We start from the raw sequence: 12680 nt of genomic DNA, 5'->3' as shown, positions 1-12680 counted from the left end.
TTGTTTTTCTAGATTAATTGATGCTGCTCAGAAAATGAGCATTTCCCAGGCTCTTAAGTTATTAAGAACTGAGGTTGTGCCATGAGGGGGAGGGCTGAATTGTGCCCTTAAATGAATGAAAATGTATTCTGTGATGGCAAGCAATTAGACCTTGGGTAATGGGGGGTTCATATGCTTAAAAGAGAGCTTGATCCTTTTCAGAGATAGTAGGATGGCAGGCATAAAGTACAAGCCAGGCCAGCCACCTTTATTTATGCCTAGAGGTAGGAAATGGAGGTTACTTTGGCTGTACAGTGGGACCTCAAGTGTCAGGTCTTGATTCAGAATTTAATGCTGGCATCTGATATTTTGAGAAGATAAAAATTAAATCCTTTTTTCCACCTACGCTTCTGCTGACTGGGGAATGTGTATCTGAAGTGCAGATCCTCACGTTTGATGGATGCTTTGGATTCCCTTCTTGAATTATAAACTGTTGTGGATTTCTTCAAAATAAGCTCAAGAACCCTGTCCACTTTCCAAGCTCTTCTTATCTGGAAAAGGCTTATTTTTCTTCACTACTGAGGGAATCTTCTTCATCTTGTTTCTGCGTCTGTAAAACCTTTGTATGGTTCTCCTGCCCAGACCAAGGACATCACAAATTGCTAGATGTTGAGTCCTCTGAGGGCAGAATGGCTCACAGGACTGCCTGGGATGTGTGCTTTTACATTGCTCATCTCTCTGCTATACATGGATTCAGATAAAATTCACCAACTCATAGGTGTATGGTGGGAAAGTAGATGTACTGAACTGATACAAAACCTTCCACGCTGTTTGGAATAAGCTTTCATAGGATAACACTCTCAGATTTCAGATAATTCCTAGATTCAAATTGTGAGCATGGCACAATGTTGAAATAAATGGTCTCATCTCTCTCCTAAGTGCTAGTAAACAAGACACAGCTGGCAGGAGATGTACAAGTAGTTCAGTCCTAATTTTCCCCGTATTCCCACTGTACTTGTTAGCATAAAATATTCCCTTCCTTAGCTTTTCTGAAGACAGAAAAGGGAAAATAAACATGAGGCTGCAAGTCTCTATGGTGGATTCAAGATGGGAGTCCAGCATGCTGGAGACTGCTCGCTTCAGCGCTGGGGAAGAGAGGGACGTCATGTTTTATTAGCCTTTGCAGGCTGTAGCAATGATGGGAGCTAATTGCAATTATGGGGAGATAATGTTACGTTAACACCTTCTCTCAAGTAACTACCACTGTTCCCTCTGGGGTCATGACAAAACGTGCATCACTGTGCAGCTGGTGATGTGGCAGGCCTGTGTCACTGCTGGATCGGTGCCAGCGGGAATCCCGCCTGAGCGGAGCCCTGGATCTGTCTCTCTCCATCCTCACCTTTCCCATTCAGCCAGTCTCTCCCTGGCACTTCTCTCGGTGCTGAGGGAGAAGGATGCAGGCATAGCACGCGAAGCAGCTGGGCTGGAGTGGGCTGCCAGCACCAAACTGCCCTGTGCTGCACGTTTGTCTGTGCTTCCCTGGCTTTTCCCCAGGGTACACCCTTAATCATACTGCCCATGTTCCCATCACTTCCCTATTAATTACTGGTTTGAGTCTTTAATGCTATTATTAAGCTGGAAATATTCTAATAAGGGGTAATAAGTATTTCTGACAGCATTCCCCAGTTTGTGCATCAGTTTGTGTTAGGCTCTGATTTAGCACATGGTTGTTTCGTTACTCGCAGTGCTGAGAATCGAGGCTATGACCTGCGGTTTTGGTAATGCTGGCACTGAGCCTTCTCCAGTCTGGATCAGCTGGAACCTTGCCAAGGTTTTTGGAAGGAGCTTGCACCCACAGGAGGAAACTTGTCCTCACCCCATGAGCACCTGCAGGACGGGGACAGTCCCTCAAAAGCAGAATGCAGTTTCTGAACACTGGTTGCTTAAAAGAGGGTGAAGGCCTGACTGCAGATGGAAATTGTGTGATGAGGCTGCCCTTCTGTGCGACCTTTTCCCTCTGATTTCCTCAGCTGTTCTGCTGCTGCTGAGGGATGTTCCTGCCTGATTAACCCCAGTTGTGCTCTTTGCATTTTTTTTTTCTCCAGGCCCATGTGTTTGATCTGAATGTTAATAAGTATGAAGCTCTTTGCACCCAGCTAGTGATGCACAAGATGAAAGGTAAAATAACCCATATCCGGTTTAACCCTGTCTACCCTGTTGTCGTCGTTGGAGGTGAACAAGGCTTTGTTGTCATCTTGAAGCTCTCTCCCAACCTGCGCAAGATGCCCAAGGTAAGGACAACCTGCATTCCCACAATGGAGGTACTTCACCACAGCAGGTCTCTCCGTGCCTTATCACTGTCCCCTCTCCTTCTGTGCAATGACATTGGCGTAGCTGCTCTCTCTAGCAAAGTGTTTAAGATTACGTCAAGCCTTTTGGGTAGGATGTTAGGGATGCTGGATCCCTGCCTCTGTTCCTGTATGAGTACGAAGGCTCAGTTTGCTCATAGACAGGAGAGGGGACTGGTTGGATGGGGGTTTGCTGTCTGTGAGCACTTTCTCACCATGGTCCAGACAAGCCCAGAAGCCCTGCAGAGGTTCATTTGTTTCCCAAAGCTCACATCTTTCCTGAGCTTTGGGTTTTATTTGCAAAACTCCTTGAAACCAAGTAAAGGAGTTCCCAGCTCCTTCCCAAGTCCTCACACAGAACCCATGCATCCCAACTTCTTGCTGTCTTGGATCATTAGAGCCTGTCCCTTGACCACTGTGTCATCTCTTCTGTAAGTGAGCAAGCACTGTCTTTAATTTGTGAGGAGACTTGGGATCCTTTTCTCAAGAACAAGCAAAGAGATGCATGTACCTCTGTGAGCTTGTGAAGCCCCTTTTCCCACCCAGCCAAGAGGGCCAGTTGTGAAGGATGATGACTTCTCCCACATGGATGCTTTACTAGAGTTTCTGGGCTTCATCCAGCTATGAGCTGAATGTCTGTAAACGCAGGATCCTTTCTGAGACCATGTAATTCTCATACCCAGTCGTCTCTTGTTTAGTGGAGCTTTTTCAGTTTCAGAGTTTTTAGAACTGATCTAAGAAAGCAATCTCTCAAGATTGTAATTTTTTATTTATATACTCCCAAGGGTTATATATACTCTGCTAACTCACTATATTAGGCAGGGTCTCTGACCAGGAACTAATCACCCTGGTGTCTCTCTAGAGTCTTCTGGGTAATCTAGGGACATGGTTTAGTGCTGGATTTAAGTTATGGTTGGACTCAATGATCTTAAGGGTCTCTTCCAACCAAAATGATTGTATGATTTTTAAAAAGTTCCTTCAGCCGGACACCACTGAAATGTGAATCTTCCCTGTGCTGAGAGGGCATAGAAAACACAGTAACATGGCAGTCTGTTTGGGGCTGGGTGTGGGAGCTGTGGAGGAGAATGTCTCATATGCTTCACACTTTTCTATTTCTGTTGAAAACTAGCCCAAGGCCATCCAAGCTCTCAGGGCTGTCATAAGCTCGGCTCAGGACAAGTTTCCTGATTGCTTTATGGGTCCTTCCTGGGCATTGGCAAGCACCCTGTCTCCCATGGACCCTGGTTGCAGAAGGGTTCAGCAGTGGAGATGGGTCACACACGCGTAAATGCAGCTGCTCTCCTCCACACCCCAGCTGTGGGATGAGCAGCACCAAGCAATACTGTGCTGTGTGTCAGAATGAATTAAAATGTCTCCTTCCACTCCTGATGGCCAGCAGCAGCCCTCCATGCAGGTATGAATGTCACAATCTCCCTTTGCCAGCTTTCTTCAGAGGCAAATTGTGTATTGTTGACAAAGCAGTTTAAACTGTGAGTTCAGAAGTGGTTCCATCACTTATTGCTGACCTTAAGCCAATAGGTACCATATCCACAGCAACATATAAATGGGATGGAAATGGACTTTGCTGCTCTGATGTTATTAAGCTATCTGTCTTCTGCTTGCTTGGTGAGGTTTGGAGGGACACTAAATACTGAACTAAATGTTTTCCGCACATGTAGAGAAGAAGGAGGGATGTTCAGGTGTGGCTGGTGATGTGTGCAGGTCGTCTGGCTACGTCCAACTCTTCTCTGAAAGTGATGAGAATTTAAAATGGATGACATACATTGTGGGGACAAAGTGGTAGACCTGGCCCAGCCAGCTCAGTAGTATTTCTGTGCCACTGAGCCCATCTTTCGCGACTGATGTGGCATCTGCTGCACCAAATGCTGGTATCTGGGCCCCTGTGGTGAGGAGGTTTAGCAGCTGTGAGAGGGTGTTTTAACAGAGGGGAGTCAAGACCCGGCAGAACAGGCAGTGACACCTACTGCATTGTCTCATCCACCTCCTTGCTGTGCCAGCACCAGCCTTTGTGTCCTTAACTAGCAGCAAGCCTCCAGCCATGTTTGCAAGAGTGTCATCTCACTGTGAGGACTCAAATGTACTTCCAGAGTATTGATCCTGGCTCCTCTGATGATAGAGTTGGTGTGCTCTTTAATCCTTTACTCACTGCAGCCAGCTCTCCTCTGTAAAATGACTTCACTTCTCCCTGTTTTCTGGGAGATCCCAGAGCTAAGTTAACAGCTGCAGAATATCTAGAGGTTTTATAAGTGGAGAGGGTCCAAAACTGTGCAAAGGAGTCCTGGCATCCCAGCTGCCTCCTGGCAGACCTGGCAAACCTGGGTGTGCCTGGCTCAGGACCTGGGTAGCACAGTCTGGTCTCTCCAGCATTTGATCCCCAAAAAGCCCAGTAGGGAAACCTGCCCAACACCAAGGAGGAGAAGCCATGGCCGATGCTTCTGGAGAATCATAGAATCACAGAATGTCCTGAGCTGGAAGGGACCCACAAGGATCATCGAGTCCAACTCCTGTCCCTGCACAGGACAACCCCACAGTTCACACCGTGTGTCTGAGGGTCCTGTCCAGTCTCTTCTTGAACACTGTCAGGCTTGGGGCCGTGACACCTCCCTGGGGAGCCTGTTCCAGTGTCCAGCACCCTCTGGGTGAAGAACCTTTTCCTAATGTCCAACCTGAACCTCCCCTGGCACAACTTCCTGCCGTTCCCTCAGGTTATGTCATTGATCAACAGAGAGATCAGCATGGGTCCCTCCTCCTCCCCTTGTGAGGAAGCTATAACTGTGATGAGGTTTTCCCTCAGACTCCTCCAGGCTTGGACATTGAGGCCTTCACACCAACCCCAGAATCTGTGAGCAGAGCTGCCTGGTCTTGTTTCCACCAACTCCTTTGGAGATGGGAAGGTGCCTTTTGCTGGGGTCTGGCAGAACTCAGGGTGCCAATGGGACAGGGCAGCCAGGTTCTCATCCAGGTCCTACTGCCCCTTTGTTTCACATCGGCGTCACAGGGATTTGCCTGTGAAGCTTCTTCACCAGCGTCTTGCACAGCTGGAACAGATGTTTTTGACAGCTCTGACTAGCAGACCAATCACCTCTTTTTGAAAGAGATCTTAATAGCCATATGTCATTTCACACCCTCTTTATTCCCCTAAAAAGAGATGTGGTGCTGTCTGCTCTGTGGATTCTGTTCTGTGGATTCTTTGGCTGCTGCTGGGTTTTCCAAGACAAGACTCACCAAAAGAGACTGAGCTAACTTCATCCCAATGGGATTTCAGCAGATCTGAATTTATTCTAGTTTGCCTGTTAGTTAAAGCTGGTGTGGTGGATAAGTGGAAATAGGGAGGGTAAGGACTCCTGGGTTTGTGTCAGACTTTGGTTCATTCCTCTCTTTGTGTCCTTAGGCGAGGAAGGGAGGTCCAAGAGCTCTTTAAATAATTCACAGAGTTGATCTGCAGCTTAATTAATTCATGTTTGTTAAACACTTTGGGATCTTTAAGAAGTGTTATTTAATGCTCTGGGTTTTGCTGTCAGCGGTATTAGTACAGCCTCATTTATAACCACTTGGCAGAACAAAGTATGCCAAGAGGGGAACTTCTTGAAAGCACGCAGGTGGTGTTTTCAGAAGTTACGTTCACCAAGACACACAACAAAATTTTTAAAAAATGCCTAAAACTCCCTGTGAGTTTCAGCTTCCTAAATCATTTGGTGGCACACAGGAGAAGGTCCTCAGTTCCAGCAGGACAGGGAACTGCTGGAGAGGGTCCAGCGTAGGGCAACAAAGATGATTAAGGGAGTGGAGCATCTCCCTTATGAAGAAAGGCTGCGGGAGCTGGGTCTCTTTAGTTTGGAGAAGAGGAGACTGAGGGGTGACCTTATTAATATTTATAAATATATAAAGGGTGAGTGTCCCGAGGATGGAGCCAGGCTCTTCTCGGTGGCAAACAATGATAGGACAAGGGGTAATGGGATCAAGCTGGAACACAAGAGGTTCCACTTAAATTTGAGAAAAAACTTCTTCTCAGTAAGGGTGACAGACACTGGAACAGGCTGCCCAGGGAGGTTGTGGAGTCTCCTTCTCTGGAGACATTCAAAACCCGCCTGGACATGTTCCTGTGCGACCTCACCTAGGCGTTCCTGCTCTGGCAGGGGGATTGGACTGGATGATCTTTTGAGGTCCCTTCCAATCCCAAACATACTGTGATACTGTGATACTGTGAAGGTGCATTTGTTGTTGAGAGGAAGCTGGTACAGGGGCTCTGGCACCCATCAGTCACTTGTGTCAAGGGCCCATCTGTGTGCACAGAGGGTACAGAGATCCCTGTGTCCGGTGTCCTCATGTCTTTGCCCTGGTGATTTGGGTCCTGGAGCCCTCCCTTGCCCACAGCCTGAAGTCTCTGGGGTGGGACAGAGACATCCCCTTCCCCCAAGGCAGTGAGCTGTATTTATTTCCATGAGATGTGATCCTGGTAGAGGTCTTCTCTGCCTATTGCTGTTGTCTCTAGATTGTGTGAGTCCTCTTGGACCCCTGGGAGTCCTCTGGGAACGCACTACCCAACTAATGAGCACCAGTCCCAAGAGTGCAGGGAGCACGGAGGTTTGGGGGGCAAAGACAGCTGAACCACAGCTTTGTGGGAAGAGCAACCATGAGGCAGATAGCACAGCTTTCCAAAGGCTTACAGTCCAACTACCACCAGCACAGTCCTGCATTGGCCATCCTGAGCACCCAGCCCTCTTGGGCAGGAAGTGTATGACCAGCAGATATTGTCCTGTGCAGAGAAACCTCATTAAACTAGTTTGGGTCCCTCTGCTCAGAGCTCAGAGGTGAGGCAGAAATGCTTGCAGTATTTTAAGGTACAGCGGTAGGAACAAGTGTCTCTCTGCTGTCGTCCAAGCCACTTTTGGACTCCAAGCGCTCCTTAAATATTGCAGCGGTTGTCAGGCAGGAATTGTTTAGCTAATAAAGTATTGTTCCTAATTTGTAACGACCTTGGTGGTTGAGTTCACCCGAGGGAAGCATTGCTGTAAGAAGAATCAGTTTGGGGCAGAGCTGTTTAATTAGTAAGCCTTTCGGGTTTCATTTGAGGGCTGGAAGAAATTAAAGCATTTTGTTATCACAGTCAGAAGAATGTAGTTGCTCATGGGCTTTGGTTTGTTTTTAAAAAAACTATTAAAATAGCCTGGCACAACCCCTGTCAATGCCAAAAGCAAGCAGCATATAGTAAAAAAAAAACTGAGGAGTTTTTAGAAATGTGAGACCACAGCAGAATGAGAGAAGAGAAGAAGGCAGGTCAAAGAAAGGTTACCATACAACATTTGCTGAGGCTAAGGCAAATTTCTTGTCCAGTACCCAGGCTGGCAGCCAGAGAGGCAGCCAGCTTCTTGACCTGATGCTTGTCTTGGCTATTTATCTTGTATTATCTAAGGTGATTATCTCAGTCTCTGTTCCTGCTACTGGTTTCCTCACATGCAAGTCACCTCCTTCTCTGTCCCTCGGGGATCATTGTGTTATTTCTCAGGCAGTATATCATAGCTGACGGCATCTAGCTTGGGCCTGAGTGGGATGGGAAGGGGAACACAGGTGCTCGCCCACCCCAGGGTGCAGTGGCATGGCTGTGTGTGCATCAGGAGCTGCAGGCACACACCTGTGAGTCCAACGCTGGGTGCCTGTCAGCAGATTGTGGTGTGGGGACAAGCGAGGGGCATGGGGTATCTCTGAGCCTTCCTATCCATGTACACAGGCTGGGCAGCTGCTCTGCCCACTCTGTGCCTTGTCACACCAGCCAGTGTCACTTCTGGTCTCCCTATGCCCCCTTGCCCTTTTGCAGCCCTGATGATTTTGTCCTTGGACAGATCCAGCCCAAGGATGCTCGACCCAAGGCAGGACCATTGAGTTTTGCTGCCCGAAGCACTTTGGCTCTTTGACTAGCTGATGGCAAGGTCTGGGAGGGATTGGTCAGGATTTGGGGGACTGTGACAAAAAGTTGGAGGATGGTGGGGTTTTCAGGAGGTGAAGGAGGAAAGGAGATTTGGGGAAGATTGATGGAAGTGTGTAAAGTGTTAGGGAAATGGTAAGAGAGTGGCTGCAATCTCTTCTTCAGCCTATCCCCTTTCCCAGCACTGCCTCCTTCACTGTTTCCTGGGGCTTGAGCTTGCTTCCTTCTCATGCTCTCCAGCAGCACACACTGCACAAAGTGCTTTCTCAGCAAGGGACCCCAGTTTTGTCCCCATACCCTGCCTCAGTGGGATGCAGCTCAGGTCCAGAGCTGGCACTAAGCTGTGTGAGTGTACGCTGGGATGCTTGACCCTGAGCCCCACTGCATTGTAACCTTGAGTTGTTGTGACCAAGAGTGGCAGGGAAGAACGTAAAAGAGTTAAGGACCAGAAGATTGTTTCTGTTTTTAGTGTTTTCCTGTAGCTCTGGGAGGTATTTCAGGAACTTAGAGAGATGAACCAACAAGCACGGGAAGATGAACTTGAACTCTGTCCTTCTGTCCCATGAGGTACAGTCCATCTGCATGTAGGACTGTATTTACAGCAGAAAGCTATAGATTAGATACTCTCCAAGGTCACATCAGTCCTGGACTGGTGAGTGGTTTAGCACTGAGGGAAGTACATTTTGTCCCCAGACTTTCTATTTCAACAACTCTCATGTGATATTCTGCTGTCTGAGAGAGAAGCACTCGCCTCGCCTCTCCAAATGGCTCAAGTCTTGCTTTCCTAGTGGTGTAATTCCTAGTGCCTCCGTTTTCATGCAAATGCTTCTCTCTCGTTGAGATTCCTGCAGTCACTTCTACACTGTTCAGGCAGCGGCCAACTTCCTTGTGTCTCTTCAGGGCTGGCTAATTGCGCAGTGACCCAAAATCACAGCACACAAGCAGTGCTGGAGGAGTTTGGTGTGGAGCGCTGCTGAGCCTTGCCTACATCAGGACTGCCTCCTCCAGATGCAGCTTGGCCCCCTGATAAGGAAGCACACACAAATAAGCTTTGGTCTCATAAAAACTGACCTGCAGCTTGATGGCTTTACTTCCTCTGAGATTTCTGAATGCTTTTTGATTTCCTTTCAGTCCCTCCTGTGTTATTTAGGCTGGTCACAGATAGCTGCTTTCTGTACTGTTAGGGGAAAAGCTGAGCACTGTGAGGTGGATCCAGGGACTTGTGAAAGCCTATTTCTGCCTGTTTTCAGCTTTCTGTATTGCTTGTGTGGGCTGTGTAAGGACATATGCACCGATATTGACTCCTTGGTACAGGAAGGAAACGCAGCGCTGGAGGCCTTCAAGAAGAGTAGGGTAGAGACAAATCTGTAGGGACAGGTGGCTCTGAGCCTGCTTTGGAGCAGGAAGGGCTGGAGGTGGTTGCTGTGACATCCCTGCTGTCAGGGATGGCCCTAGCACACACTGAGGCCAGCAAGAGGATGTTCTGCTTGTGTGCAGCTTGCCAGTGCATGAGCAACATCGCTTGTGTCCTGCGGCCGTTTTGCTGTGCAGATCTGTGACTCATTACTGTAAATCAACATCTACTGAAGGGAACACCAGCGTGCACTGACAAAAGTAGGCGCTCCGGCCCCTTCTGCCTGTTCCTTCCCCTCTGCACTTTTCTGCCCTGCCACCATGCTGGCAGACCCATTGGAAGGATTCCTCCAGTCTCTCGCATCAGGATATTTCCCAATCTAACGTAGTCTGGGATAAGATGAGGTGACTCTGTTCAGTCGTGGAAAGCTATTTACTGGGAAAAGAGATAGTCTACTTGGCAGCAGGCTCCAATCCTTCTTGGGCAAGATATTTGGATATTTATCTGGAGGCTCTGGACATATCCACTCTGCACAGGACAGTGGCTCTATGGCACAAATCCAGATGTTCTAGAGTGTCACACCACAGGTACAAAGATTTCTGGATCCCAGAAAGAGATGTGGTGACCATAGACACTAGCATTTTGGAGAGCTAATCCTAACAAGCCAGCACTAGATCTAGAGGGCTTGAATCTTCTCTTGTTTTCTTCATTTTCAATAAAATAAGTTTTGGTTTGCGTCAGAGTATGTAGAGGGAGAAGAGAGCTCTGTGTAACTGTGGGATCGCTGAACCCCAAGGTCAAAGACCTGGGGTTTTTCTTCTTTTCGCTGTTCCTAGCCACTTGTCTTCAACTTCGTTTTTGTTGTGTAATGTAACTTTCTGTGGCTGGCCTGTTTGGCAGTTGGTGGACAGAACATCAGCATCTTCACAAGTTATTTTAAGCTGAAGTCAATTCTCAGTGGTGGGGATGAAGTCTGTGTAGTACACAAAATGGAAACACTGGCAAGTGGAGCAAAAAGAAAGGTCCCATTTTAAGAAAATTCAATAGTACTTATAAATTATTTCTAAAGTGCAATTCTCATCCTGTGATGTGCTGTCAGTGGGACACTGACAAAGTCAGGACTGGCTTTGACTTTCTAGCTTCCTCTTTGAAGATCTGTGTAATAAAAAGAGTTTCCCGTGTTTGAAAGTGACACAAGACCACTCTGTTTTGCAATGCTAGAGGTTTGGAGAAAAATGCCAGGAGGATTTGTTTTTGTGATCAATAATAGTCAAATCACTGAGATAAATGACCCTCTCTAGACATAAATCTGGTGTGTGTTCATTGGGTATTCAAGTGTAACTGAAATCTGAATTTGGCCAAGCAAAATTATTTTCAGTGGGTCTTATTTTACTCCTTCCCTTGTATTTCTGCCCACTGTCACAATTATTCTGCTACAAGAACTGTTTTGACCGCAGGGTTTGCATGCTCTTCCTTGTTAACAGGTTGTGTCCATACTTCGGTGCCCCCCATCCTAGATCTCCCCAAAGCCTGGGCTCTGCATTGTTGCCTGTCCTGGGAAATGCATGCGAAGGAGCCCTGCTTCACATCTTCAAAAGACTTGCATTTTGGTTAGATCTGTGATTGCCTGAATATGCCCGTCAGGGTTTGCACAGCTCCTCTTTGAGCTGAGCCTCTGCTTTCTCCAGCTCTTTGGCAGAAAGCCGTGGCGGCAGAGGAGCGAGCACAGCACAGCGTTATGGCAAGAGAGGCACTGCCCAGCCCCGCGGGCTGCTTGGCTCGCCTTCCCTCCCCGTTTCTTTCTTTAGCTCTCCTCTGTGAATTCATTTCAATGCACATGACTTAAATCCCCTCCGGAAAATCGGAGGATCCTGAGAAATCATCAATTCTTTGCCTGAATAACAGCCCCGGTACAAAGGCAGAGGGACCTCCAGGGGAACAGGCTGTTTTCAAAGTGTGCCCTCAGCAGAGCCAGCGAGGGAGACTTTTTGGGAGACTCCCATTCCCCCAGCAATGGTTGGGTGTGAGAGCGGGTCTGCCAGCAAGCAGCCTCTCCTGCAGAGGCTACTCGGTGCTCAACCCCCTGCCATAACTGATTACAGCTGCCTGCTGATGGAGACAACGTGGACACTTATCCTCCGGGTCATCTGAGGGTGAGCTGTTTTTTTGCCAGACAGCCCCAAGCAGCTCTCAGGAGTGCGGCTCTTCCCGAGCGGTGGCTCTGCTGCAGGGTGTGGGGGAGGAAAGCTTGTTAGCTCAGCCCCTGAGCCGCAGGGTGCATTTGAAGGGCAAGGTGACAACTTGTCACGAGGATGCAGTGTCAAGCGGTGGCTGAAGTCTGGGACACCTAGCCCTGGTCCTGGACCTGGCGTATTCTTGGATGAGATGTATCTCCTGTCTGTCTTGAAATGGGATGAGGACATGCATCTCCCTGGGAGACACAGCAGCCAAGAGGTGTCTGTAGACAGCATGGATCTGCTCCTCTACAGCCTCTCTTCTCCATGTGTCTCTCTGGCTGCATCCTTTTAGATACATCTAATACGGTCATACCTCAGGAGGGGAGCTGATATTGGGTTGTGCCGATAGACAGGTTCATCCCACCAGAGCCCAGCACCTGGCAGGATCTCCTGCCTCCCTGCATTGTCCATCACAGGAGGACAGTTGGGTGTCACAGGCTGTCAAGCCCAAAATTTCAAGCTGGGGCAGCCAGCTCCCTGCAGAACTGGTGAAAATTAGAAAGTGGAACAAAGTACTCAGAGATGCTTGCTTACAGCCGGCAGACACAGCAGTGGATGTGTGAGTTCTTACAACTCCAGCCCAGCAATCCCATCGTGGCCCTGTGCCCCTCAGCTGTCCATCCTGGCAGACAGTGGGGTGAGAAGGCAAGGTGAGAGTGCAGGTCCTGGTCTGGGGCAGAGGGAAGAGGTGACAGTGGTATAAGTGAAAGGACGAGGAGGTGGATCATGGCACAAGCAGGCAGGAGCAGGCATCCTGTGGGTGTCCTGGCCAGCAAAGCACTTAAAACCCTGGGATGCAGGTGAGCAGCTCCCTGTTG

At 48.4% G+C, this 12680-nt stretch overlaps 1 protein-coding gene across 2 annotated transcripts in view; it reads left to right on the top strand.

Moving 5' to 3' along the window:
- The window catches only part of DNAI1 (dynein axonemal intermediate chain 1), a gene marked incomplete at its 5' end in the record, with an annotated part of 150475 nt that overhangs the window by 118886 nt on the left and 18909 nt on the right, over nucleotides 1-12680 (top strand). For both annotated transcript variants that reach the window (XM_082075449.1, XM_082075448.1), the window contains one exon: nucleotides 2085-2270. In XM_082075449.1, coding sequence (XP_081931575.1) covers nucleotides 2085-2270 — 186 coding nt within the window. The remainder of the gene's footprint in view (nucleotides 1-2084; nucleotides 2271-12680) is intronic.

This window comes from Streptopelia decaocto (assembly GCF_964273445.1).
Source record: "Streptopelia decaocto genome assembly, chromosome: Z".
Taxonomy (NCBI): Eukaryota; Metazoa; Chordata; class Aves; order Columbiformes; family Columbidae; genus Streptopelia; species Streptopelia decaocto.
The sequence above is the reverse complement of the archived record's forward strand: the minus strand, read 5'-3'. Positions and strand labels throughout refer to the sequence as shown.